Genomic DNA, 25,881 nt, shown 5'->3' on the forward strand with positions numbered 1-25,881 from the left:
TAGGTAGCGCTGGAACGACAAACTTCTTGTTGGGAACGTGTAGTGTCTTACCGTGCTTTGACCGTTTCTCAAGTGGTAGAACACAGGCACTAATTTCCCTTCGTCTACAGAGACGATTAGAATCAGAGCGTTTCTGCACGAAGTTTTTGGCCCCGGGTGTGTTCACTCATCGCGCAAGTGGAGTATATTCAAAGCTAAGTATCCGGCTAGATTTGGCAGACACAGATTTGAACATCCACACGTCAATCTACCATGACTGGGAAACATATCACACTTAATTAGTTACCGCCCATTTCGCTCCGGTTCAGGTTCTGACGGAATTAGATTACACAAACGCTGACGACGTATTGCCACGGAGAATAAGAAACTTCACTTGGTTCTTGGACGAGTTCTCAAGGGACAAAAACTTGCACAATCCTTCCCCAATTGGTCAGCGTTAAAGCAGTGCAACACTCTGCGGAAGATCCCCGCACTCAACACTCACAGACATCCCTGAGGTTTAAGTTGTTCTAGTCTCCCTCCCGCTGTACAGCACAATAAAGCATCTGTTTTGTTTTTATCATTTCTCACCCCACAGTGCGAGCCCTTTTTCAACTGTGTTGCGCCTTGTTTCCGTTGATTAGTGCGAGGGTGTAGTTTTCCTTCTTGGAAAAACGGAGAAAAAACCTGAGAGCTTGCACGACGAGCGTGGTACTATCAGAATGTCTTCACGCGCTTCATCCCAGCAGGAGTGGAATTCCCTTGGTCGTCTAGAACAGTCTACTAACAGTTTCCTCCTCCCCCGGTGGAAATAAGAAACTGAAATTGACTCCGTCTCGCTTAAGGACGCCCATACGCACAGCAAGTTTCACCTTAGCTGTTTGTTGGAGAAGAAAGTATATGTGTGTGATGTGTTTTTTTTCTTTCGCTGCTCAATGTTCTCCTACGTTTTCCAAACTTTGCGTCCATGTGTTGCGCCTTATCCGGCGTAACTTTTCGTCACTCGCTCGGAAAGCTTTCTCTTCCCTCCGTCTTCTGGGAAGCTCATTCGAGTGTGCGGGTTTGTGCCTTTTAGATGGCGGAGCAATTTGTTCCGTCGACGAGATGGAAATAGGGGTTTTGGAAAAGTTTTCCACCTGCTGCCATGCCGGAACGCAACGGGGGAGGGGAGCTGCGAGCTGGTAGCACGAGACAGAAGTTCGTACAGATGCTGGAATCGAAAATACCGTTTCTCGAGACTGCCTGGAACGAAGTGGCATGTGGGGAGTAGCGGTAGGTGACCCATTTCTACATATTAACGCCGGCAGCAAGCGTAGTAATAGCAGTCGGAAAATAAAGACCCCATCTAGACGACCCTTTTTGTTACCCTTTCACCACACAATGTATGACCACCACCACTACCATCACCACTGTCATATGCTTTCCGGCGTACGCACAAAGCCCCGTGCACACCCAGAGGCAGATTGACTTTCCCCGGCACCGTGTCGTGTGTTGGTCGCGGGAGATAGTGATGCCTGCGGGCGATTCTTTCTTCGCCCGTCCGCAAGTGCCTAACGAAGGAACCCTTTCTAACAGCCCGATCCGATGTGAGCTTCACACCTTTTGCTTTGGCACTATTTCTTTGCAAATTTCCCAGCTCTTCCCCCAACTTCCTGCTGCTCTCTTCATTTCGTTTTCCGCCCTTGTTTTAGGGCGGCTTCCGTACGCTGGGAATCCCTCCCGAACCAACGTCAGCACAAATCCCTGGTGTTATTGTCATCATTCTGTCGCTGCCGGTTGAGATTTGAATCGTACACAATGCGCTTCTGCCGCACCACCACGACCGAGACACGGCCATTATGGGGCTCGCAATTTATCAGCATAAAGCCTCCCCTCCGATTCCACCCACAGCCGCTGCCGCGTGCCGACAATGGCACAGGAAGGGACGCTCTCACATGGCATGGGCGCACACGAAAAGGCAGATCGTGATCTCTGATCCTTGTGCATCCACGTGGAAAGCGCCCCGGTATGCGCATCACATTGTTGCCCTTAAACTATACACCCCTTACATTGCCGCCTGTTCTCCTTTCCCCCCCCCCCTCTCCTCCCTGCTTTTCCTCATGCTGACTGGAAAAGGTGCACGTTCTACCGGGATTGCTTGCTCGCTACTCCGACGAGTGTGTGTTGTGTGCTCGTTTTCTTTCGGTCGTTGAGTTGTTTCATTATTTTTACCATCCATCACGGTACAGTCGGCAGAAGCTTCTCTCACTCGCGCATGGCTGGATTATCGCTGCTGGTGCGGACAGGCGTTGGAAACGGGCGGACAGGCAAGGTAAAAGTTTTCCGTCTGTCAACTGGCGGGAAACAGTGTGCCTTCCGGGGGCTGCAATTGCTGCTGCACCAGTGTCGTTGTTTGTACGGGTGTGCGTGCGTGTGCCAGCGCGTTTGTATGCGCTCAGCATAGAGACGATGATTACATCCGTCGTTCTAGTGTAGGGATCTGCGCCGAGTTGTTGGTATGTCGCAAGTCAAACGGGGTCATAGCTAATACGGTGTGTAATGTCAGCGCTTTTGCTACCGGGAAACCGGATCCGGAAGCGGAATGTGCGTGTGTGTGTGTGTGTGCCCGCGCCAAGAGCAGTGAAGTGGAGTTCTGATGCACTTGCTCTCTGTGCTGTGCTGCGCGCGTACACCACCAAAGTTTGTCGTGGTCGGGATGGAACGAGCTTGGCGGTAAATGATTTCTGAAGCATCTTAAACTTAATCAACTTCAGTCGCCAAAGACTGGTAAAGACAACGTTTTGCTGGGAAGCCACTACCAGATAATGCAAGAGAAGTTCGATTAAAATAATGAAAATGACAAGAAGTGCAAATTAACTAAAATGAAGGCCTGCATGGAAATAATGTTTCGAAACCTAGCGATATTTATTCGTGAACGTGTTGAAGAATGAAGAATGCAGAAGTGTCATTAGAAAAAAAAAATCGAATAAAATAACTATCTTCCTCAATCACACATTGGAAGACTCTTTTATCTCAATTTGGCACTTCATCAGACATAGTTATTTGTATAACGCGTTCAACACACTCTGCAAACGTTCAATAATTGCCGTTAGACTCTGCACGTTAATGATAAAGCAGCCAGAGCATAAACAGCAGCTTCCATCAACGAAAGGCGCTAAGTGAATTAATACACCATATGAGCACAACATGTCGGTGGCCAGCTAGCAGCGCCCTGTTCAAGCGATGGAAGGCGTCAATATTCAATCAACTTTCGTCAAACATACGCACGGGAAGTGGAGGGATTTGGAAGAGGCTCACAGTAAACAAAAAAAAAGCCCGGATGACATACATTGAAGGCATGATGTCACGGAGCTTCTGATGATAACCGCACGCGGCAAAGCAGGGAAGTGGAGAAGCATGTTTATGTGGTTAGACTCTGCCCAGAAATGATACGGTGTGTATTTAGCTATCACTTTCTAGGGATGATGAAGGCAGCGTGTGTGTGTGTGTTTGAATGGTATGGTGTCCCCTTGTTGGCCTGCCATTCGTAATGCTCCAATACACTCAACCCTAGTGGTTTTCGGGTTTTTCGGGCCCAGGGTGTCTGGGAGCAGTCGATAAAAGTAACTACGAACGAAGTGTGTGTTGATGTTGATCCGGGGGATGCCAAATCATCCCTCCCTGTTGATCTCCTGTCTATATGCGCGCGTGTGTGTGTGTGTATTTGGGTCGTAGACCTGTTGGTGGGTTTGTATGCAGCAGCCGCCGGTTCATTTGTGTCGTGCTGCTGGATGTTGGATGGGTGATAAAACACATGTCCCCCCTTATGGTATTTTCTTCGCCCTCCAACCGTGGTTGGGGACTTCTATGCTTGAGGGTTTTCAGGAGCTCAAAATACTTTCCTAGCTTGGGTCCTATTTCATCAACTAGGGTGTCAACTAGCGCTGGTTAGCGTGCTCCTCTTGGGGGTGATGATGTAAGCATTTTAAGCTAGCAAAAGCATGATTTAGAGCAGCCGAAGAAAGTGCTGCACTTCCCCCTACAGCACAGGGCATGTAAAGTGTTTGTGCTATGATGTGCAGGCTAATTTACGAGAAGGAAGAGCCCAATGAAGTGTGGTCAGCATAGATCCCTCTTTTCCTTCATTCATTTTCCGTATGCTTTTTTCCGTAAGGCAAAAGTTTTTCATCCATTTTTTCACTTTCATCCAAGCGATTCCACGTGTAGAAATGCACGTGTATGCAGACAGGGCTGAGCAGTACGTGCTTATGTGTACAGAATCAATTATCGCCCATCGTTGCTCTCCAGACAGAGGAGGCCGGCTTGCCGTAGTAGTACGTACCATATTAATTTCCAGCTAGGTTTCTCCATTTTCTTGCCATGTTTGGCTGTGTATGTGTGTTGCACATATTGGCTGATTTTCTTCTCCAACCTTTCCCTTCTCCCTGCTGTGTAAAAGCACACCCATCGTGGTCCGTGTGTGGTTTGTGTTTCCCTTTTATTTTCTATTTTGCTCTCGCAACAGAGCCACTCCAGGCTCCCTTAGCATATGACCAGAGTTTGCTGGTTTGCTGTTTGGATTTCGAATGAAATATGCATACTGCACATGTTGGAGTTGTACAATCCCTTCCCTGTTTTCTGTGCCGCTCGTGTGTGCGATGTGTCCTACCACCACCACCACCCAGCCGGCCAGAAATGCTGGGGAGAATGATATCATGAATAAGGAATCGGCACTTTTTTGGAGTTGAGATTTTTTGCTATTGAAACAAACGTTACCCCGGCGCACTGGCCCGGCATTTTCGACAGCAGCAGGAGTGTGCGGGCATTACCGTCCGGCGGGCCATGCTGCTTTTGTTTGGTGGGCTCCTACACATGAGTCATGAATTTAAAAGGAAAATGGTTTGTGCTTATGGTCGGTGCGCTTGGTAGCCAAAAAAAAACACAGCCGTTACCGTTTGTAGCAATTGCAGGTTAAGTGTAAATTGTAAAGGTGAGAGATTGGGATGGAAATTTAATCGTTTTCCTAGGCAAGCGAATAAAAATGCTCCGAAATTGAAGTAACACTGTGCACTAGAAACGATGCTTTGTTTGAAATCTTCCCACAAACTGACACCAAACAAAAAAGGTGCTTTAACAAAGAAAGGTTTTTATTTACTCGCAAAAGCAATTGTTCATCGGAAGAAGTTTAGCGCAAGATAAACACGGAACAAATGTTTCCGGCACAGCAATACTGATTAGTTAAAGCTAACGCGGGCGCAAACTTTTCACGAAAACAATTTCCATACCCACCGGTACTGGCGAGCGGGGATGGCTGTTCAGCCTTTGAAAAGAATAAATTATCCGTCCATCCCTTTCGCTTGCTTTCCGTGTTCTGGTGGATTTGGTCCTTTTGCTGCGCGAAGGGAGTTCTGTTTATTCACGACGAGCTGTGAAAAATTTGCCTCACTGCTACTCACTGACCGACCCAGTGCACACTACCTTGGTGTGGTGTGCCGGCTTATCCCGTTCCACGTAGTAAATCTCGTGCTTAAGCCCGAAGGGTCGTGACTCCCCAGCGTGACGTTTCTTTTGCCGCGCGCCCGGTCGAACTTGTTGAAAAAGTTTCCTGAAGTGTAGTAGCATCCGGTTGAGATGGAGATGGACTCCACCACCAAATAGCCAGGAAGCCGATGGTGCTTTCGCTCTCCCCCGGCTAGCCTAGTGTTTGTGCCTAGGTGATTGCGGTCACTGTGAGTGCTTTATCAGAGCGAGCGGCGGATGGATAAACGTTAAACGGATTAAGCCACTAATATTTCGGTGAGTAGATTACGAATGTTCCGGAGCACACTGTTCCATTATTTCCTTTCCGGCTGTGCGGCTGTGAGTGGTTGGTGAGGAGCACGGTACCGAAATGGTAATGGAATCCTGTTCCAATTGTTCAACCGTGTATCCTTTGCGCTGATGAAAGCGACACTTTCATCCCTTTCGGGGAATACTTCTTCTTTTTCGGCTCCGGTGGCGGAGAGTGATGAGTCCGCAATCCATTACCGGGACGACCGGAAGCGAACGGGTTATGACCCGAAGGACATTCCAGAACATTTGCTCTCTCTCTCTCTCGTCGTGTTGTGCCGCACTGTAAACTTTGCCAGCTGACTAAGCTTTGGCACCGAATGAAGGCGTTAGGTTTTAACGACTCAATATGGTGTGCGGCCAGGCTATCTCCATAAATCGTTAAAGCAAGATTTATGCTAAGCCACTAACTTACTGCCACCGTGTGTGTGTGTGTGTGTCGACTCACTACCCGGTAGTGAATACGGAGGTGGGAGGCGGAAAAAGATGTAGACCCTTCGGTGTGTAAATGGCCCCAACAGCATTGCTCCGTGCAGCGGACGGGTCACCGTAGTCACATTTTTCTCTCCCGGTTTTCCAATTTAGAATACTGATTACTTCAAAGTGGTTTTTCTGCCAGCCTTGTCCCCCCAAGGTGTGTCTGGCATCGGGTTGCTAGACAATTGTTAAGCTTTACGATTTGGGGAGGGGTTTTTTCAGGTCCCCGGCTACTTGGTTTTGCAGCACAACGGAAGCAACATTGGTTTTCAGCGATGAAGAAACCAAACCAAATGGCGAAGCTTTGGTGTTCCGGGCTAAAAAGCGTGAATTATAGCAAAAGGCCACGAACATCGATCCCCTCGTCCCGTGTATGGGGACAGCAGACGAGAAGAAGCGTCTCATTTATTTTGTCCCGTATGTTTCGGTTTTTGTTCTGCTGTTAGACTTCCGTCGGCTGAATATTGGACTGTGCTGAAACCTGTCCAGCCCGAGTTCGCACTATGAAAGCTTCATAGCGCCCGAACAAAAGGATCACGGGAATGTTTGAGCAAAGATGCAAAAAAAAATCACCATAGAGCATGGTGAAGGAGTGTTTATGCATTAGAGCAGCGCCCTTTTTTGGTACCTACAAAGCAGGAAATGGACCAGCAGCAGCACGGTGGTACGGTCACTTCGGTCACCTGAACTGCGGAGAGTCGTTTTTCACCTCCGGAATGAAATATTTCCTTCGATGAATGGTTGAAAAATATGAAACGGAAGCTCGAGCTCTGGCTGATTCGCGTACAGGCGATGACATGAGCCACTGTGTTCAACGTGGGCATTGTGTGCGTACTTGTATACATGCACGGAAAGCAAATGGTAGCCGCCTTTTCATAGGTTACCAAAACTGGCCAAAGAATGGGAATGGCTTTTGTTGTGTGTAGCGGGATGCTTTTGTAAAGGCGTTTGATCATGAGCAACATTTTTCTGGTGCTATGTGTATGTTACTTTTTCAGGGCAGGGGTTTTCAGATTACTTATATTTCAGCCGACGTCGTTTGTTTGCCTTATTAAAGGATACTCTTTTTTACATCGTGTATACTGCCTCGTTCCTCGTAATCAGATTCGTTCCGCAAATGAAAAAAAAAACCTTGAGCAAATCAAGGTCCACAATCATAATAAAGGTAAATTTGCTGTGCTCTTAAGCCAAAACAAATCAAATAATTTGTACACGTGTTTTCCGCGAAGGCTCGCGACCGACAGGAGGAGTCTGTACGTGCAACCCCTGTTTATGAGCCTAAACGTTCCATATTCCTCAAACACCCATGAACACACGGTCCACGGTGTGTGCTGTGTTGTTGTAGACTGAGGCAAAGATAAAGCCCTGTGCCCTTGCCCTTCGTTGCCGTTTGGTTCGCTTGCTGGCGTGGAAGGTGCACAGGTACTGTCTGGCAACGACCGTGGAGCATATTTATGAACCGGATTAGAATGACTCTACGCTAACGCCCGTGATTTGTCAACCCGGCTGGTTCATGAGAAATTTATGAATGCGCCCTCGTGTCGTCTTCGTGACGGCGCGGCCCGCGCAGAGAGACCCAGAGTATCGTGCGTCGCGGAGGATTTGAAAAATTGGTCTAGATTCCTGCTCCGGGGCACCAAGAAAACGGCATTACCTCTTTGCCACGGCACGTCTTCTAACTACTTTTGAGTTTTCCTTCCTGCAAAATTTGTGCGAATTTTGTGCAAGCTCAGTTGGGTGAGCAAATGTAGCAAAGGCAAGGGAAACCCTTCTTATCTATTTCCTTTTGCCTGTCGTATGTACTCTACGATTATCCTTAATGCTTGATGGGTGAGAAGGCTTTAGACGCCCGTGTGAAGTTGTAAGATATCATCTCTCGCTCGGCGCAATCCATTCGCGAGTTTTTTTTTCACTCCCATCCATAATACGAGCTATCACGGGAAGCGCAACACGCAAACCATATGTCAACGTGGCAACGTAGTTGGAGGTGGAATATATTTTCAATCCCAGCGTTTGCCCTCGGTCGGCAGTATATTTATCTTTGAGAGTGACTGCTTGCATTGCGTGCTCTATTCCCCGCGTCCTGTGGCTGCAACCTGTTGCTGCACGAGCCCCGTTGGTTGCCGCTGGTGGGAGAAGCACTGCGGAATAAAATCATCATCCCGTGGGAGCACGCCGGCGAAATGGCTGACAGGGTGCTTTTTTATGGTGTGTAATAATCTGTAACTGCTGGTGTGTTTGCCTATTTTTTGGGACTACTTGAATTTCAACCGTTCGCTGGTTCGTGCGGGAATGGAACAGTTCACACAATTAATGGTGTGTGTTGTGGCGCTATTCTTTAAACCTTAAGCTTGAGCGAAGATGAAATGTTTTCATTGCGAACAACGAGCGGCGACGATTGTTTACCCATCCAAAACGGTAGCACCGACATTCGTCATCGTTTGCCATTTATGGGATGACAGTAGCCCTCTGCAATTTGTTTGCAGCACAAATAAAAGTCTGTTATTGTAGGAACGATTCGAAGAGTAGGATAAGTTATACAGTGGTTTCCAGGGGTTCTCATAGCTGTGGGACACTTTATTGACTCCTTCTTAAGTGAAATGAACTTAATGAAATGGGACTTGGACTCTATCGCATCCTTGTTGGACAAATCTAAAAGGGATTTCCAAGGCGCCTGTCCAAAAAAGGGTGCCAAAGAGTTCAATTTCCAACATACGAAGTTCACTTCCTATTCCTATCTAGAGCCCACAACTATGAGAACCCCTGAAAACCCCTGTAAGATAAAAAACAATCTTCGTGGCCAATGAAACAACTCATAATTGCAATTGCTTTATAAACTGTTTTCTTCGCTTAATATTCAACAGTCGGTTAGAAAAGTAGTTGTGTATCAAACGTGATTGAGGAATAAAACGAGCGGAAGAAAGTATTCCTAACTGGTTATTGTTATCTCATCAACTTTCCTTTTCGTTACACCCTCGCCCTGCTCGAAGTAGGGAACGATCGAACGAACGACGGTGGCTCCGGAAACTCCTATTCATGGAAATCACGGAAACTCAATAAAAAAAACTTCCACCATCCTTCGCACTTGTGCACGTTGTGCTGCAGACGCGCGGGTGCCACGGAAAGTGAAACGGCATCTCGAAGTAGAACGCTAGTTTCTGGCACTGCCATCCTTGCCTGCTGCTAGACGATACTTTCTCATTTGCAAATCAATCGTCATCGATCAGAAAGACTTCGTCATTGCACACTGTGTGATCAGCTCGGGAAGAGGAAAACTTTTGCTCGCAAAAAGCAACAGGGCGTGAAAATAGATTTTTGGAGCAAAACAAGCTTAGGTCGGGTCAGGGCAGATCATGTCAGAGAGGGCTTGCAGGGCAACCTGAAGAGCAAAAGCATGCCAGAATGATCAAATTGAATCTTTTTCCACGAAATCTGTTGTTACATATTCAGCGTAAATATGTTGGCAAGCAGTGATGTCGACACCTCTGCAGCAAAGAATCCAACACGCGGAGAGGCCCTGAGGACAGAGTTATATTCACTGGAAAGTCGTAGGTAATGTATGCTTTTGTTAACTATAGAACTTGGAAACATTTACTGCGGGTATCGTACGAAAGGAAATCGCGAATGAAAACGATCGTACATGGAATGGTGCCGTGAAATATTTATCTATAAGGCTGCAGGTGTTTGATAAATGGTCTGTGACAGCCTTGTGAAACAGGCATTTACTCCTCTGAGTGCAAGAGCAAACTGTTTTTCGTTTTCTGTGTCGTAGAAAACTTGTAGAACCCACACATATCCACAAACACGAACCTTCCAACTATTTGAACTCAGGCATGCGAAAGAATTTGAGAAATGTCGCAATAAAAATGCCGGATTGCTTAAAAGGATTATTCGCCGAAACCCAGCATCATCATCTCTCCCAAAATAGCAACCAGCCGTGAACTTCATTGAAAGCAGAGGCAGAGAGTGATATAATAAAAAAAAGAAACAAAAAGTTAGTTTCATCAGATGTGTGACATAAATCCACATCGTAACGCAAAAAAAATAAAAAGAAATGACAGAAAAGCACACTATAAAATGAAACCCAACCTCACACTCGTGTGCGGGGAGGCACAAGTGTCCGAAGCATCAAAATGTGAAATTTTTAGTAGAAAGAAAGGAGCAGGGTGGCGGGGAGTGGAGATGGAGGAGCGCACTGGTCGGAAAATAGTATCAAAATCGAAATTCCATGTCAAACCCAGCTCCGGAACGAGCCGAAGCGTACGAAGAAAATGGGCTTCAGAAATCCATCTGGAAAGCATCCAACTGACAAGTTTTATGCGGTGCCCGTTGTCACCGCGTGGAGTGGTCGATCCACGGTGCAATTTCCACTGCAGAACGCGTCGGGAATGGAGGAAATGCGCTTAGCCACTTTCCAGTGACAAGGGTGCGCGGGTAGTAAAGGCTTGAGCAGAATATCTATGGTTAGTTTTTAGGAATGGCGTTGGGATTGGAGTTGAAAAGTATCATCCATCCGATCCATCCTACCCTCTCGATGCTCCGGAATGTTTGAGCTGCTGCCCAGACGTACCTCGGGCGCATTGTCGTCGAGTATGGGAAAATGTGTAATGGCTGGTGTATGTGCGAAACGGTGGGACACTGTTTTGGGTAGCTTCTGTAAAGCACCAGAACAGAGGAGTGGGAGAGTCATCTGCAGCTTCTGTCAACGTCTCTGTGTGGGGATGATATCGTACACTTGTGCTGAAGTGTATCCCTTTTTCGGATGTCAGGTTGTGGTGAGTGCCACAAACCGATGTGAAGTGTTCCGTGCTGTGATAGTCGCAGGTTTTGCTTCATTTCGAATCTAAAATGACGAGCTTTGCAGCAATTCTGGGCAAGAGATTATTTCTTTCCCCGCCGCATGCCTTTACAGTGGAGTTGGGTTGAATTTCCCGATATCATCACATTATGTTCTCCCTTGGCGAAGGGCAAAGAATGTGCAAAGAATATGGTGTACCCTCATGTTCCCATTTCTAGTCACAATGGCACATTACAAAATGAACATATTCTGAGCGGGCTCGAATATGTTCCTAGCAAATGGGACTGAATTTGAATTGGTATCAGTATAATAAAGTCGCCTGTAATGAAGGAAAAGCTGCTTTTCAAATAACCCCCCAACGGGTCTGTGATCATTCTTTCGCTCGACAGGCAACAAAGAAAATAGCTCATAACGTTGTGAGTATGTATCGTTGAAATTATCCATGGATCCCTTTTCCGAAAAACGTTTGGCACATTGAGAACTATGCGTTGGCAATTAAATGATTGGAAGCCTTCGGGCATAACAGCGTACGATAAAGATGTTGCATCGGCATCCTCTCCGCCCTCTTGTGGGGTTTCCATTTATCTGCTGAAGTCAGTTTGCCGGAAAAGAACATCGGATATGCGTGTAACCACAAATTCATTTGCTTCTTACGAATAATCGATACAAGCTGAGCTCCTTCCTTCCTGTGCTTTCGACGTCCTTTCACAATCCTCATCCCTCAGGGGGCCATGTGTTGTGTTTGGCTCAATCACATAAATTAATCATGCACATGTTTTATCTCTTCCCACTGCGACCGAGGCACAACCGAAGGCTTTCCCGATCAGCTTTCCCTGCCCCGGTTCGGTCCCCCCCTTCGGTCGATGCAAGATTCCTTTATCTTAAGCATCTTATCATCCACACCCCCGGCGGGTGGGGAGGTATCGTCTCCCCTCCTGTTGTGAGTCCTGCGGTGAGCCTTCCGTTCAAGTTTCACGCAAATTTTAGGTTCTCCGTTGGGTTGATTCGAGATTTGATAGCTTCCAATAAGAGAGAGAGAGAGAGGAAGCAATGAGTTCTTAAAAGCTCCCCTAAGCACTCTGTTCTGTGGAGCTGTCTCTGTGTGTATGTGAATGTGAAGGATACTAATGCCCTAGCAAATAGAGGGCAATATTTCATTCCTCAGCTCGACCGGTCGGTAGACAACGGTAGACATTGATCCATTCGGTTTTGTGCTGCCTCATCGATTGATCGATCGATCCCTTCCACCGTCTTGGGTAGGTACGAAAGCGGTTTGAAATATTTCCGTTGTTTCATAACTGCTGGAAATCGAACGAAATCAATCAAGATCCCGAGTGCGGCCTTATCCACGCACGTGTGGAATTGATTTTCAGCCAAATAATAAAAAAAAATCTTCCTCACTCAATCCCCTCACTGTTTGCTGTCGTTATCGGTTGCTTTTCGTCGCCTTAGATGAAGGCTGTGTTTTTGTTTTGTTTTTTGGTAAGAGCTAAAGCTCTAAACGTTTTCGGTAGCCGTGTAGAAATTATGTCTCGATCAAGTGTGATGGATGTGATGTCTTTCGGGGTGGCCGTGTGTACCAAATGTGTGTCAATCATTTCGCATCGCATGTCTGTGGCAAATTTATGTTCCTGGCACTAGCACACGCGGAAATGGGGAGAGTGCTTCACGCTAGCCACCTTCGGATTGCGTTACACGTATTTAAGCGCATGTAATGATGTGCGTTAATAAATGTCAGCATGTTTGCCGACGATGTTGTATCCATTATGTACCGCAACGCAGAGGCCCTTCCGTTCTACTGCAGCTGGCTGGAAGTACACTTTGATTGGAAGTACATAGCTGCGGGAGACAATGGAATTTACAGCAGATGATTGTCATACTCCTAGTGTCGAGCTGAAGAGTTGTGCGTGATATATTTCATTAGAAGATAGGAACGGAACGCAACGGAAGAGATCGTTTGCATATCGATGGTTCGAAGTAAATCATACATACGGTTGGGCGGATGTGGATACAGAAACATTTTGATTCTATCACCTCAACACTGCATCCCCGCCCTGCTCCGTTCAGCACACTTCCTGATGGGTCCTTTCCACAGAATCACGTGAGAACGATGTTACATGTCATTGTTTGGAGAGAACATATTTATAGCTTATGTTTGCCGCATTCACCCATAGCCTCCTGTCCCATGGTACACGTGTGCCAGTTAATTTTGGGCACGAACCCAACCCACCAACCCGGTGCCGGGTCTTATCTCACTCTCCATAATTCACCTTTTCCTCCCGTGCGTGTGCCGTTTCACACGAGTAGAGATTTTTGTGTGTCGCTGCTTTTCGATAAATCATGAGCTCCTCTTGTGCTTCATCTTTCACGCAAGAAAAAGCTCACTGCCGGGCGCCACACACAGTTGCTTTCCAGTTAAGACAAAATTAATTGCGGGCAAAATTAATTTCATCACTTTCGCCGGCTTCCCATTTGTCACATCTGCCGAAGCTAATTTTGTTCTCCTTATCCTCCCATGCACGCGGGTGCTGTGCTGTGAACTCGGTCGCGACGAAGAATTAAGCTCACAGCGAACACAACGACAGCCGCCCGTTCGTGGGTTGACATGTTTGTTGCGCCCGGGTTAAGCGAAGTAACGTGCTTAACGCAAAACGAGGTTAGAAAGTTAATTAGGTTAGAAGAAGCGCACGTCACTTATCAATCGGTATGGCTTTGTGTGTTTATGAGCTAAAAGAAATACAACACTGTTTTGATGAACTCGTTTGTAGCATGCAGTAGGAAAAATGGAAACGGAATGATGATTAAGTGTAATGCCACAGGTTAATATGTTTGGATTGCGACAAAGTATTCGGAACGTCAGTATTTTTAAGTCTAAAATCTATTACAATATCCTGAAATATTGTTCGAATTTCCCAACGTTCCTCGAGGAGAAAGAGTGTTTGTGAGATAATTTTAATTTTACCCCACACTCATGTGACCATTTGCCCGGCATAGTAAATTTTGTAACAGCTGCTCTTAACCGACATGCTTTACCCCCTGCCGGCAGAGCTACTCAGCAAACTCCATTACGTAAGCTGTACCGCTCTTTGGTTCGACACAATGCCACAGCACGGCCCGTGCCCGAGAGTGTCCTCGGCCACACACACACATATATTTGTATGTCCTTTACGCTGCAAATCATGCAAGCAAAATGCATGTGTGCTGCACCATCGCGCCTGTGCCCAAAGACATTCCGACACTCCAGCAAAACAACGGTACGCATAGCAACATAATCAACTACCACAACGGTTGCCACTGGCCCCTGTGCTACGATGCTACGAAACATGGCTTTTCTACCGCACCGGTTACGATTGTAACTGTGCCAATGCCGACACGAGAGCGGTTTGGTCTCGTCGTAGGCAGTGGGGCGACTGTTTTCTAGCAGCGTTTGCTCGTCCCACTAGTCCGACCGTAGTCGTTCCGCAAATCCAAAAGAACCGCTCGTGTGGAGGGCTTTTTCCCGCTAGAAGTGCTCGCGCGCGTTCGGTGTATGTAATTATCGCAAATAAACCTTCTCTCGCATGAGATTCCTTATCCCGTACCGCGCCTAGCCTCGCGCTTTCCACCGTGCACCGTGCAATCGTGTACGGTATCGTATTCGAGTTCATTTGAAACGTGATGGCTCCGGCTTCCATGCGACTCTGTTCCCGCGTGTGACCGTGCACGACACACACATACACACACAGACTACGAACCGGGGCACACTCTGGAGAAGGTTCGTTCGTCTTACTGTAGGATGTTCTTTGACGCTGCGAAGAAACAAAAAGATGGAATGGAGGAAAGGGTGAAAAAACGCTCCCCAACCCCCGGTGCCGTGTTCCTCCTTCCTTTGCCGGTGGGGAAATGTACGTTTTGCCTTTCCTGCTTTATTATGCTGGCCGTACTCACTCCTCCGCTCTGTCCGCCTTGTGCCACAGCAACGTCACATTTAAACGCATTGTGCACGGTAGAATGCAATGTGGCATTCGGGGCACAGAGCGCGCCACCATCACATTTGGACGCGCTGTGGTTCCCCCATTTCTCTCTCGGCTGCATTTAAAATGCAGCCAGGAGGGTGCGCGGAACGCAAACCGTGGATGCAAACGATGATTATGCAAAACCACACCCTTGTCCGCTGTGGAAGCTTCTTGGAACCGAAAGGGACAGGGCGCGATGCTTAAAAGCACTCTCCGGTACGGCCGGAATGCAACGGTATAAATATTACCGACCTAGCTTTTGCGTCTTCGACACGGGCGAGATGCAGCACCGCAGCAGCAGTGCAGCCGGTGAAAGCGGATGGCAAAACATACTTCCGAAAAAGATGAATTTTTGAATATCCAACACGCGCCGGGTGGGCAATTTGAAAAAATATATGTTTTTTTTTTTTTGGCACGCAAAAAAAGGAATGTAAACCACATCATTCTTCACTGTATGCGCTTTAATATGCCGTGAAGTGATACGCTCTTGCGAAGGCAGATGTATGCGAACCATACCTTTGTTTGGCTGTGTGTGAGTGCGTTGCAATTTTGCGAAGGTGGACGTTTCACTGCTAAAAACCCCTAATCACTTTGGACTGCTCCTTTTCGTTCTTTTCAATTTTCGAAATCTGCTCACTGCGAATCGGGCGATCCCAACGGTGGCCCTGAAGAGCTCTTTCCTTGAACCGAAGGATCTCGTCTACAGCGCGGCGGATGCTGATAAATAACAACCACAAAAACACAGCGTAGGCCTCTGCCTGCAATCTTTCCGTATCATACCGTGCAGAGAACGACGCCCAACATGAACGTAATAAAAAATGAAAATGAAAACGCGAACGCGCGTAGCTAATCCCTCGGAGGATCACGATTTTTTCCACGGATCGTTTGGACGGTTCCTTCCTGCTGCTTCCCACTCTCTTTCGGTTGCGTTTTCGATTCGATTATTTTCTGATTATGGGACGACGCGGTGTGCGCCGTTGCTTACGGTGTCTCGCGATGCAAGACACGGCAGGCACATCTTCCGAAACCAGCCAGCTTTCTGCCGCGAAAAAGTGCGGCGTAACGAAATTGATTACCACTTTGCTGCTTGCCCCGGTCGGCGCTTGCACTGTTCACCTTCGTCTCAAGGCACAAGGTTCCTTAATTTTGTTTCGCTCAGCGTAAACCTAGGAAAGGAAAACCAGCCCGGGGAAAATATTATGATTTTTGTATGCTTCTCACATCTCACCGGTTCTTTCGTTCTCTTTCTCTCTTTCCAGAGGTGTCAATCCGGCAGATCATAGCTTAATGTTGATCCAGCGGAAAAAGGTACTCATTGCGCCGTCCGTCGCACCCAAGTCGCACTGTGCGAGCGATCCATGATCCACGCCCGTCCGGACATGAGAACCCTCGCCGGTGTAACGTAGTGTGTTTTGTGTGTTGTGTGTAGGGCACGCAGCCGATAGGGTAGCGTATGTGTGTCTTTGTGAGTGTGTAGTGTAAGCGAACGCGGCGTGTTCCGGCGTCCCCGGAAGTGAACGCAAACGAGACGAACGACGTGACACTTCCGTTCACCCGGCTCATGTCGAAACGGCGCATCGGCTGTTTGCAGGTGTATCATCGCGGTGGTCGGTGGCACGGCCAGCGGTGAAGGAGCGCAAACGGAAAAGAAAACACGACGACGCGGTACCCCATTGAACCGATATCGGGGAGCGGAAGTCCGGGACTGAGTCGGGTCCAGGACGTCTCAAAAAGCCATCATCGTTAACGCGGGCGGCGTGTGTAGCTGGTGGCCGTCGAACGAGGGACGCCTTCCTGCCTCGGAAGGCAGCAAACGGTGGAGGTGCCCCCGATACCAGCGGGCACCCGGCGGTCGGTGGTGCGATGGAGCTGAAGGTATGGGTCGAAGGAATCCAACGTATCGTGTGCGGCGTCACGGAAGTCACCACGTGTCAGGTAAGTGTCTGTCGGCTTCGGATGCTGTATTTGTAAGATGCGGTAGCATAACTCCCAACTAGAGAGCTGTTCGAACTATGCTATATACGTCATGGATGTGGGGAGTTGCTGGTGGGGAGTGCCATCAGGGAGCCTCGTGACCCGGATCGTTTGCAATCGATTCTCCTTCGCACTGGGCATGTGCTCTTTTTGCATAAATTATACGTCCTGATAGCATTTGAGGTATTTCCGGTTTGCGATGTGTGGGTATGAAAGACTTCCTTTTTTGAAGTACCACTATTTTGTTTGATGTACCTGCAAGTAGAGATCGTTTTAGTTTGAAAGCATTCTAGTACTGATGAACCATTGGTAAACCGTAAACTTTTGCATCTTCGGATAGGCCCACTTTCATTTAATTGAACGCAAATTGGATGTATCATTTGGGAAGTGTAAGAAAAACAAAGGATTATTGGAAATAAAATGGAATGCCATTGATCAAGTATCCAATAAATGATCCAATTGGCCAATTCAGAGCAATTTTGATCATATGAGTCATTGTCTATCGATTTAACACGAAAAAGGGTAAACACAGCTTTAGGCAAGTGTTTGCAAAACAATAATGGTTTTCTTTTCGCACAGTTTGTTTACAAAACTGCGCTGCGCGCGAGTGTTATGCGATTGACGTGCGCGGTACAATTTTTATCTTGTTTTTACACTGAGCCATTGAGCTCTCGGTGTCGGGTGTTGTTCGATCAGCGGTGTACGTACCAGCCAAAATAAATAGATTAAAACGGGTCGAATAATTGGATTGGAAAAAGGCTTTCGGTTGTGAAATGGAAATACCGCGTGTCTACATTTCCTATCCGACAGAACGAAGTTTCGCTTGCCGGTAATTAAAAGTATTAAACTTGGAACACGTATTTAAACTAATTTGATTGAATGCAGTGCACAGGATTCTGAGGGTTCAGGATTTGAAACAGGCCAAGCACCACTCATACTAGCTCTGCTACGTGACTTTCCTGTTCCAGTGAACTCTGAACACAAAAATATACGTGGAATGATAAAATTCTGCACCTTTACGTTCTTCCGCACACCGCTCAGTACAGAGTCAATGTTTATCCGTGATTTGTTTTTCTCAGGCATTAAAAATAAATCCAAGCGACATAATCCTTGCCCACCGGGGAGAATGTGCTTGTGTGTGTGTGTTTTTTTTTTTGTTGCTGCTGCTACAAAAAGCAAACGTGGCAGAGCTGGATGGCTTACAAGCGAACGGTGCCAGCATGGATAAAACCGTACTGCATCCTCTGTGTGTGTGTGTGTGTGCCTGTCTGATAACAGCGATGGGAGTAAGGGCACGTGATGGTGAATTTTCCCAATCACACAGCTCTAAACAGAATCGGAGTAAAAGCCGGCTGTCAGAGAGGAAGCGTATGGAACGTCCCGAGTCTTGATTTTTTCCATACTTCCCACGCGCACGATGCCTTGCAGCCTTGATGAGCTTTCGCTTCGTAAATGATGCGTCCCGGTGCAGAGACAAACCGCACGGGACGAAGAAAAACAAGGAAAGGAATAATAATAATCGTGATCTTCCTCCTCTCCGCGCGCGCACACACACAGCACAGCAGTGCCGTAGGAAATGAAAATGGGTTCGGCGCGCAGCATGGTAACATGTTCTGTGCTCTGTGGCCGCCCAGCATTCTCTGCTCATCCCTAAAGGAACGCGCGCTTCGGGACGATGGAGATGGAGCGAATCCGAACTCCGTCCCCCTGCACTCTTGCTCGCGATGAAAGCGACGCAAGGCTTTTACTGGCGTTGTTGGGAAAGAATCGCGCCCATAATCGCGTCCTCGCTTTGGGCGAGAGTGTTCAGGCAATGCGGAATGTGGATGCGGCCGGAGTGATTGTGCGAACCCGCTCGGAAGGAAAAATGTCATAATGGAACGAATCACGTGTCACACATCACGAGTCATAATTCCGGTGCGTACCATCATTTAGCATTTGGATGCTATCTAGCCATCTATTTTCTTTCTGCGTTATTATAATGTTTTCCTACCCGCTTCTCACCAGCACAAAAAGGGTGTGTGAAACGTATAACCAACACTTACGTCCTGTGTTTGTTTTTGCTTAGGTGAGGCATATGTTTTATGAGGTATATTAGAGGCATTATTATCTAACTCCGCTTGATGGTGTGACACGGTATCCTTGTGCAATGTGGAGTGACAGCTATGGGTTTACTTATTCATTTTTTTTTTCTGAAAATATCAAATAGAGATTTCTGCGATATTGTATGCTATCAATTTTTGGATCAAATATCACTAGATCATAGGCAATGAGATTCCGCTACCAAGAATCTTGTTTTGAATATCTTCATCGCAGAATAGGGAATAATACTTTAAAAATGGATAAGGGTTTTAAAAGTTTTCCAATATGTTGTTTTTACCATTTTATTGATTCCTATTGTTGAACATGCTCTCTTCAAGCGATACATGTGTTAAAGCACGTTTCAATGTGTCAGAGTCAGCTTCCTTGATCCCAGCGGGTCGTAAGAAGCAACCGATAACACTAATCGTGCCCCACTCTTTCCTTCCCAGGATGTTGTGTTTGCGTTGGCACACGCCACCGGCAAAACGGGACGCTTTACGCTCATCGAACGGTGGCGCAATAACGAGCGTCTGCTGGCACCGCACGAGAACCCGCTCAAGATCCTGATGAAATGGGGCGAATACTCGAGTGACGTGCAATTTATCTTGCAACGATCAGATCAACAGCAGCATCAGCAGCAGAAAAAGGATGCCCAGCAGCAACCGCAGCAACAACAGCAACAACAGCAACAACAGCATCAGCATCAAACGGCACCTTCGACGCAGACTGCACAGTCCCAGCAGCAGCTGCTCCGCCAGCAGCAGAAGCTAAACCAACTCAACAACAATCATATCGGTGTGAACGGTGGGATAACGAATGGCAAGCACGGCGGCCTAACGTCTCCCACAAGCCCCAACGGCAACGGCCATGCCAATCCTATCATCCCGAATGGCGTACACAGCACGCATAACCATATCAACAATAACAACAACGGTGGCACGATTGGCGGCGGGCAACACTACTCACAACACCATCCGAGCAATGGTGACGAGCAGCAGTCGTTGTTGCTGCATCAAACACATCAGCAGCAGCAGCAGCAGCAGCACGCGAAGAGCAAACTTCATCAAAACAATCTAAAAAATAGCGCCAACAACCAGCTCCACCACCAACAACTCATCCATCAGCAACAGAAACAGCAACAGCAGCAGCAGCACCAGCACCAGCACCAACAACATCACCATCAGCACCAGCTATCCTCATCGTCTACTTCATCCGCCGACCACCAGTATCGCAACACGCACCAACATCAGCAACAATCGAACGGCGGCGTCGGTGCGTTAATTCGAACCGGAAATGATCCTTCCAACAACAGATCGGCGGGCGGGCCCGGCCCGTTGGACTCGCCGGTGGCCGTAAAGCAATCGGAATTGAACATCTCGAGCAGCAGCAGCAGCAGCACGGTGGTGGGCGGTGGACCGCTCGAGCGAGGCAAAGAAACGAGAAAAAGTCTCAATTCGTCCGGGTGAGTAGATATCCATCCCAATGTTCAGGGCACAGGGGTTCAGGGCGGCGGGTAGAGAGGCGTTTTCTTGGTTTCCTTCACTCACAACGTTTTCAATTTTATGCCTTCTGGGGACCGGTTTGTGTGTGTGTGTGTGCGCGCGAACCATGCTGCAGCAATGGTCTTGGTCCACCTTCGACTATTAATTTTCCCTTTCGGGCATTTCGGGACCGTCCAGTGCGCTCGACTTTTTTATCTATTTTATGTTACTTTATGTACGTGTGGCCGATCTCCCTCTCTCACGTTCTCTCTTGTTAGTGTGTTTGTCCGGTCCGTGGCTAAGGCGACCCGTACTGTTTTCTGGTCTTTCATTCCTCATCGATAATTTCTCGTACCAAAAAGGGACTATTAGAAGTGGTGGGAATAGGTTGAAGGAAGGAATTCCAATTTTTTCATTCAATTAGTTCGATACGGGCTAGTTGTTTGATCCGACCTCATGGTCATGACTACTTGGAACATGAAAAGGAAAAAGTCTTATTGGAACTGCCGTGCTAGTAGGATATGTGAAGAATGTTAAAAGATGATAAAGTTTTCCAGCAGTATTAGGGCAATGCTGGAGTAAATCGAAAAGTAAAATCTCTATCTGTATTGAATTATTTTGGTAAATGAGTCTACCCTGGTTTTGCCAACGTTCTGTTTGTGGAGTGACGTTCAAAGTAGTCTCAAAACTCTTGTTTAGTTTATGTTATTTATCATTACCGGTGCTAGTGTTTAAAGCTTGTTATCTCCTATAAGATGAGTAATATTGCTCGTTCTTCGTATGATTCATTGAACAAAAAACACAAAACCTCCAGAAACTACAATAAATAGCTGCGATTCGTTTAGGACTCCCGTCCCTTCCCGCCCATTGCATCATCCTATTCCATCTGCTATGAAGCCTCACACGCCCCTTCGTATGTGCGCGCGTGTGCTGATGAAGGAAATCGAACTTTGGCCGAAAATTATCGAATGAATCAAAAATGAAGGAACAAATTGCACCCAGTGCCCGGAAGCGCTCGCCCGTTGGGGTGGTGGACGAAGGGAACCGCCGTTTCCATCATAATTTATATTCATTTAAAAGCTTTCGATGTTTAATAGTGCTAACTTTAGCTGGTGTTTGCAATACACACACACTGGCAGACGGATGGTAGCTGGCGAACGTGAAAAGGGTATCAAGGGGGGTGTTTTAATGTGAAACGATTTGCTCTTGCGGCCGGAACGGTGGAATGAATGATTTTGCTCGTGATTTTGCATAACACAGTGGCGCTTTGCTTCGCGTTTTATTTTCTGTGTGACGTATAATTTGACTTCAATTTTGTATAATAGTCAAACGTTTCATTTTTTAATCTTTCTTGGATTGGAAAAGCTTTCTTGGAAAATGTATCAATATTAAACTTCAAAGAATTGATTTCGAATAATGAAAATACATCAATCGCAATAGCGTATGAAGTACCAGTGTGTGATTTTTATTGGAACTCATCATTGCAAAAGCCAATTTCGAATTGGTTTGAAATTCTTTTTTATTTTTATTAATAGATAAGGCTCTGGCTGATTTTATGCTATCGAGCGAACCCGATCACAAAGTATCAGGTGATAAAATCTTTAGCACAACCTATTCATCACCACATTGCGAAACAAACGTCCCAAATAAGCTATCGTACCCACCGCTGAACTGTTCGCTCGCGGGTAAACGTCATATTATACACGATAAACGAGAAAAGTTTTAAACAGACCCCTCCAGTACGACTAGATAAGGGCGGTCGTAGGATAGGAAAAGCTCCATCCGATAAAACTCTTTCCAAAGGCAACTAAATCATTCACTTGCCTTCCCATGACCGAACGACCCCGGTTGGCCCTTTTGTCGACGCATAACCCTAGCATTTTGCCGTCCTCCTTCCCTATTGCCGTGGCTAGATAACTGGAGCGTGAATAAATGGCAATCAATTTTGGCTCAAGTTTTGCTTGACTAGAAACTCGGCTCAAGAATATATAATGCTGCACATTCCAACGGGAAGATGGTGTGGTGCCGATATTGCCGCTTCAAGATATCACGCCGATACTGACCGAAGCGATACAAAAAAAAGGAAGCGTATAAAAGGAAGAGACGCTTCCAGTTCCGCTCGTGGAGAGGGAAATCTTTGCCCTACCATTGTAGGTTGCTGTGTTTTGTTTCTATTTGGTTGTGAGGGTGTGTGAGTGGTTGCCGCCATTATTTCCCCTTGCCCCATGGTCAAGCGAAGCAAAAACTGACGAACGGCGGCGTATTGTGTGTAATCGGGCAAAAGTTTTACTCGATCGAAACACCATTGCAGCAGTCATCAATGGCCGCTATCCGGCTGGCCACAATCGATGTCGATGCCCGTGGTGGTATGCTCGGTGTGATGATGATGCTCAAGCATCATATCCCACGCCCATAGCATTCTACTTGAGCAGCCTATACGACGGGCTCGTGGGTTCATGTGCGAGTCGCAAAAATGCGGAAGTTGTGCTATCGAGGATAAGGAACCATTCGAATTCCTTTCCCTCTCATCCATACTTTATCAGCCTCATTAATGCATAAATCTACGATCAGCAGCAATCGTTTTCGAAATCGTTATCCCCCGAGGTCGAACGCTTTCACGAACGTTTTTTTTTTGTGTTATTGTATTTTGTCCTCCACTCACGGCAGCATTCCGCCGTTTTTTGTTGTTGCTCCCACTGCGCGTGCAACAGAAGCATTTTCCCGATTACTGAGGACTTTCCGCCCGGAAGTTGTTATCCTTTTTCGTTGTCGGGTATGTGCTATATGTGTATTCCCCGGTCCACCCGGGGACAGAGAATACCTTCGTTTAGCTTCAATTTAGCAACCGCTCGAGTCTATCTCCCGTAAGTATTGCTTTATGACGCTTTCTGCATTTCTTTTTTATGCTCTCCCGGCGAGCCCTTTTTTGTTCGCGTTATCGCTTGGTCATTTTTTTGTCGCTTGGCTTAGATTTTGTCTTTCGCTCTACACCTTTGCCTATTGTTTTTGCGCACACCTTTGCCTTTGAGACTTGGCTGCGCTCGTTTGATATCCTTTCCGGTGTCACCACTTTCGTCGAGCGGTGTTTTTTCACTCTTTTTTCCACTCGGTCGGTCGGTCGGCGATTAAATATTCAAACTGACATTCTGACGATAAAAGCTGTTGGAGCATATTTCTGAAGCTTCCGGTAGTGAAGTGGGGCATATTTTTTCCCCTCCTCCCGAACTGATTGTAGCAAATGGTGCACCTTCTTCATCAACAGTCCTAGTGCCTATGTTTTGTTTTATCATGTCGGGCTTTGTTCGCTTTAAATAGTTGAGTCTTTTCTTTTCCTGTGCCTTTTCATATCACAATGGAGTGGATTTCGGTCCCTATGGAAATACTTTAAGGTCGAAAAAACTATCAATGTCCTTCTGTGAAAGTAAAAAGATTCAAAAAACCATCTGACATCTGCAATTGAAGACAACGAAAGGGGGCCAAAAAACCACACCACCACCGCCCTAGGTGCTGAATGCTTTCCGACGCTTTGTGCACTGAGCGACGCGTACACGCAAAAGTGATAAAGTGTTCAATCAATGCCTGACTCGCTCATTGACCGACTGACTCGATGAACATTTACCCCCTTTCTAGCGATGCTTAATGCGTTGTTTCGTCACCCGTAATGCGTTTGGCCGTGTTCTTCACAGGCCTTTCCGACTTTGCTCCATAAAGTGCGCTCCTCGCGATCGTTTGGTTTGATGAGCTTCACATTTTCCATTTCCTTTTCAACCCATCTACACTGATTAACAGTGTGTGTGTGCGTTACTTCAGGCAGGAGTTCGCCGTTGTTGCGATTCGATTTGATTACATCAAGATTTATCGATTACGGTAAAAGCGTTCATCGGCGGGCAATGGGGATGCTGGAGGCTGGCGGTGAGGAAAATTAGTGGCAAGCAACTGGTGCATTTTCATAATAATTTATTATTTTTCTTTGCGAAGTGCTGTGATGTGAGCGGGTTTTCAGCTGCCATTGATAATTTTGTGATTTAAAATTATGCAAATCGCTCCTGTCTTTTTTACTCATTTTAATTTCATAAGACGTTCAATCGAAGTAATAATTTGAAATATGTTATACGAATAGTTATTCATTACGCATACCACTTCCCGTGTTGTATCACCGTATCGCATCACGACATGGAAATTATGGATCCTGGCAAATACATCATTCGGACGACCCGTGCCGGGTACAACCTGTTGGCCCAAGTATGTTTTTTTTCTGCATTCTGCTTTGCAAATCATCCGCAAAGTTTTAATCGAATCATCCAGATTAATGTGCCTTGCTGCGTACTTCATGATCCATCCTCAACATCTTTTACCGGGCTTGTTAGCATCGATTATTATCGCACATTTTGCGGAGCATGTTTACACGGAAGTTTAGCGTGTTAATTTACCGTTGCTGAGTGATAATATAACGCAGAAGACGCGATAAAGTAGATTCTATCCAACACAGACATCAACAGGCCAGTACCAATAAATGTAAATATAAATTTCCAAACAACATTATCATGAAACCTATTGAAAAAAGAAATCAAAATGATAAGATTTAATACTCAATCAATTTAGCCGTTTCCGAACTCGACCGCTTTTCTATACTCTATTGATACTAGGTTAGCGTCATTGGATTATAATTTATAAACGAAAATGATATAAAATACTTATTTTTGCTTTCAAGGCTTGTTACTTTAGTACATTAACGTATCTTTTTCCGCTACCCCCGAACTAACGTGATATGCAATTATACCAAATGTTATTTTGATGAGTGATAAAATGCAATCATCACACGTTCGTGATGAGCATTTTTGATGAAACATTTACTATACACATACACACACCCGCCCAAAGGGCGGTAAGCCTCGAAGCTCGCCGATGATGATGTCGCCTGTTTCTCGATAATCGTGTTTATTGCCTCAGCCATACAACCTCTTGCTGTGTGTTTTTCCTCCTCTCCGCCCAAATGGAAAACCAAATTTTCCTGTTTAGCCGTAATTACGCTTTAATCATCCTCGTTACACCCCTGTCGCCGCCCCCTCCTGACCAACCCGACATCCCATTACCTCATGAAAAAACCATCAGCCTCTAATTATCTCACTTCCGCCGGCGCGGTTTGTTTCCCATCTCCCATCTACTACTAGCGGGAAGGGAGAAGGGGTGGTTGTTCCGCAACTGTCTCACTGCAAGGTTCATGCAAAATAATAACAATAATGTCTACCTTATCCCATCGGTGCTGATAAAAATGATGAACGTGACA

General features: G+C 46.6%; 1 protein-coding gene across 9 annotated transcripts in view; it reads left to right on the forward strand.

The window, feature by feature from the left end:
- Nucleotides 1-25,881, forward strand: part of LOC121603632 (putative uncharacterized protein DDB_G0286901) — an 83,002-nt gene that overhangs the window by 23,046 nt on the left and 34,075 nt on the right. For all 9 annotated transcript variants that reach the window (XM_041932664.1, XM_041932658.1, XM_041932660.1 and 6 more), the window contains exons 3-4: nt 16,317-16,992; nt 19,563-20,575. In XM_041932664.1, coding sequence (XP_041788598.1) covers nt 16,921-16,992; nt 19,563-20,575 — 1,085 coding nt within the window. In that variant the 5' untranslated portion in view covers nt 16,317-16,920. The remainder of the gene's footprint in view (nt 1-16,316; nt 16,993-19,562; nt 20,576-25,881) is intronic.

The sequence above is a fragment of the Anopheles merus genome, chromosome 2R (genome assembly GCF_017562075.2).
Source record: "Anopheles merus strain MAF chromosome 2R, AmerM5.1, whole genome shotgun sequence".
NCBI classification, from domain to species: Eukaryota; Metazoa; Arthropoda; class Insecta; order Diptera; family Culicidae; genus Anopheles; species Anopheles merus.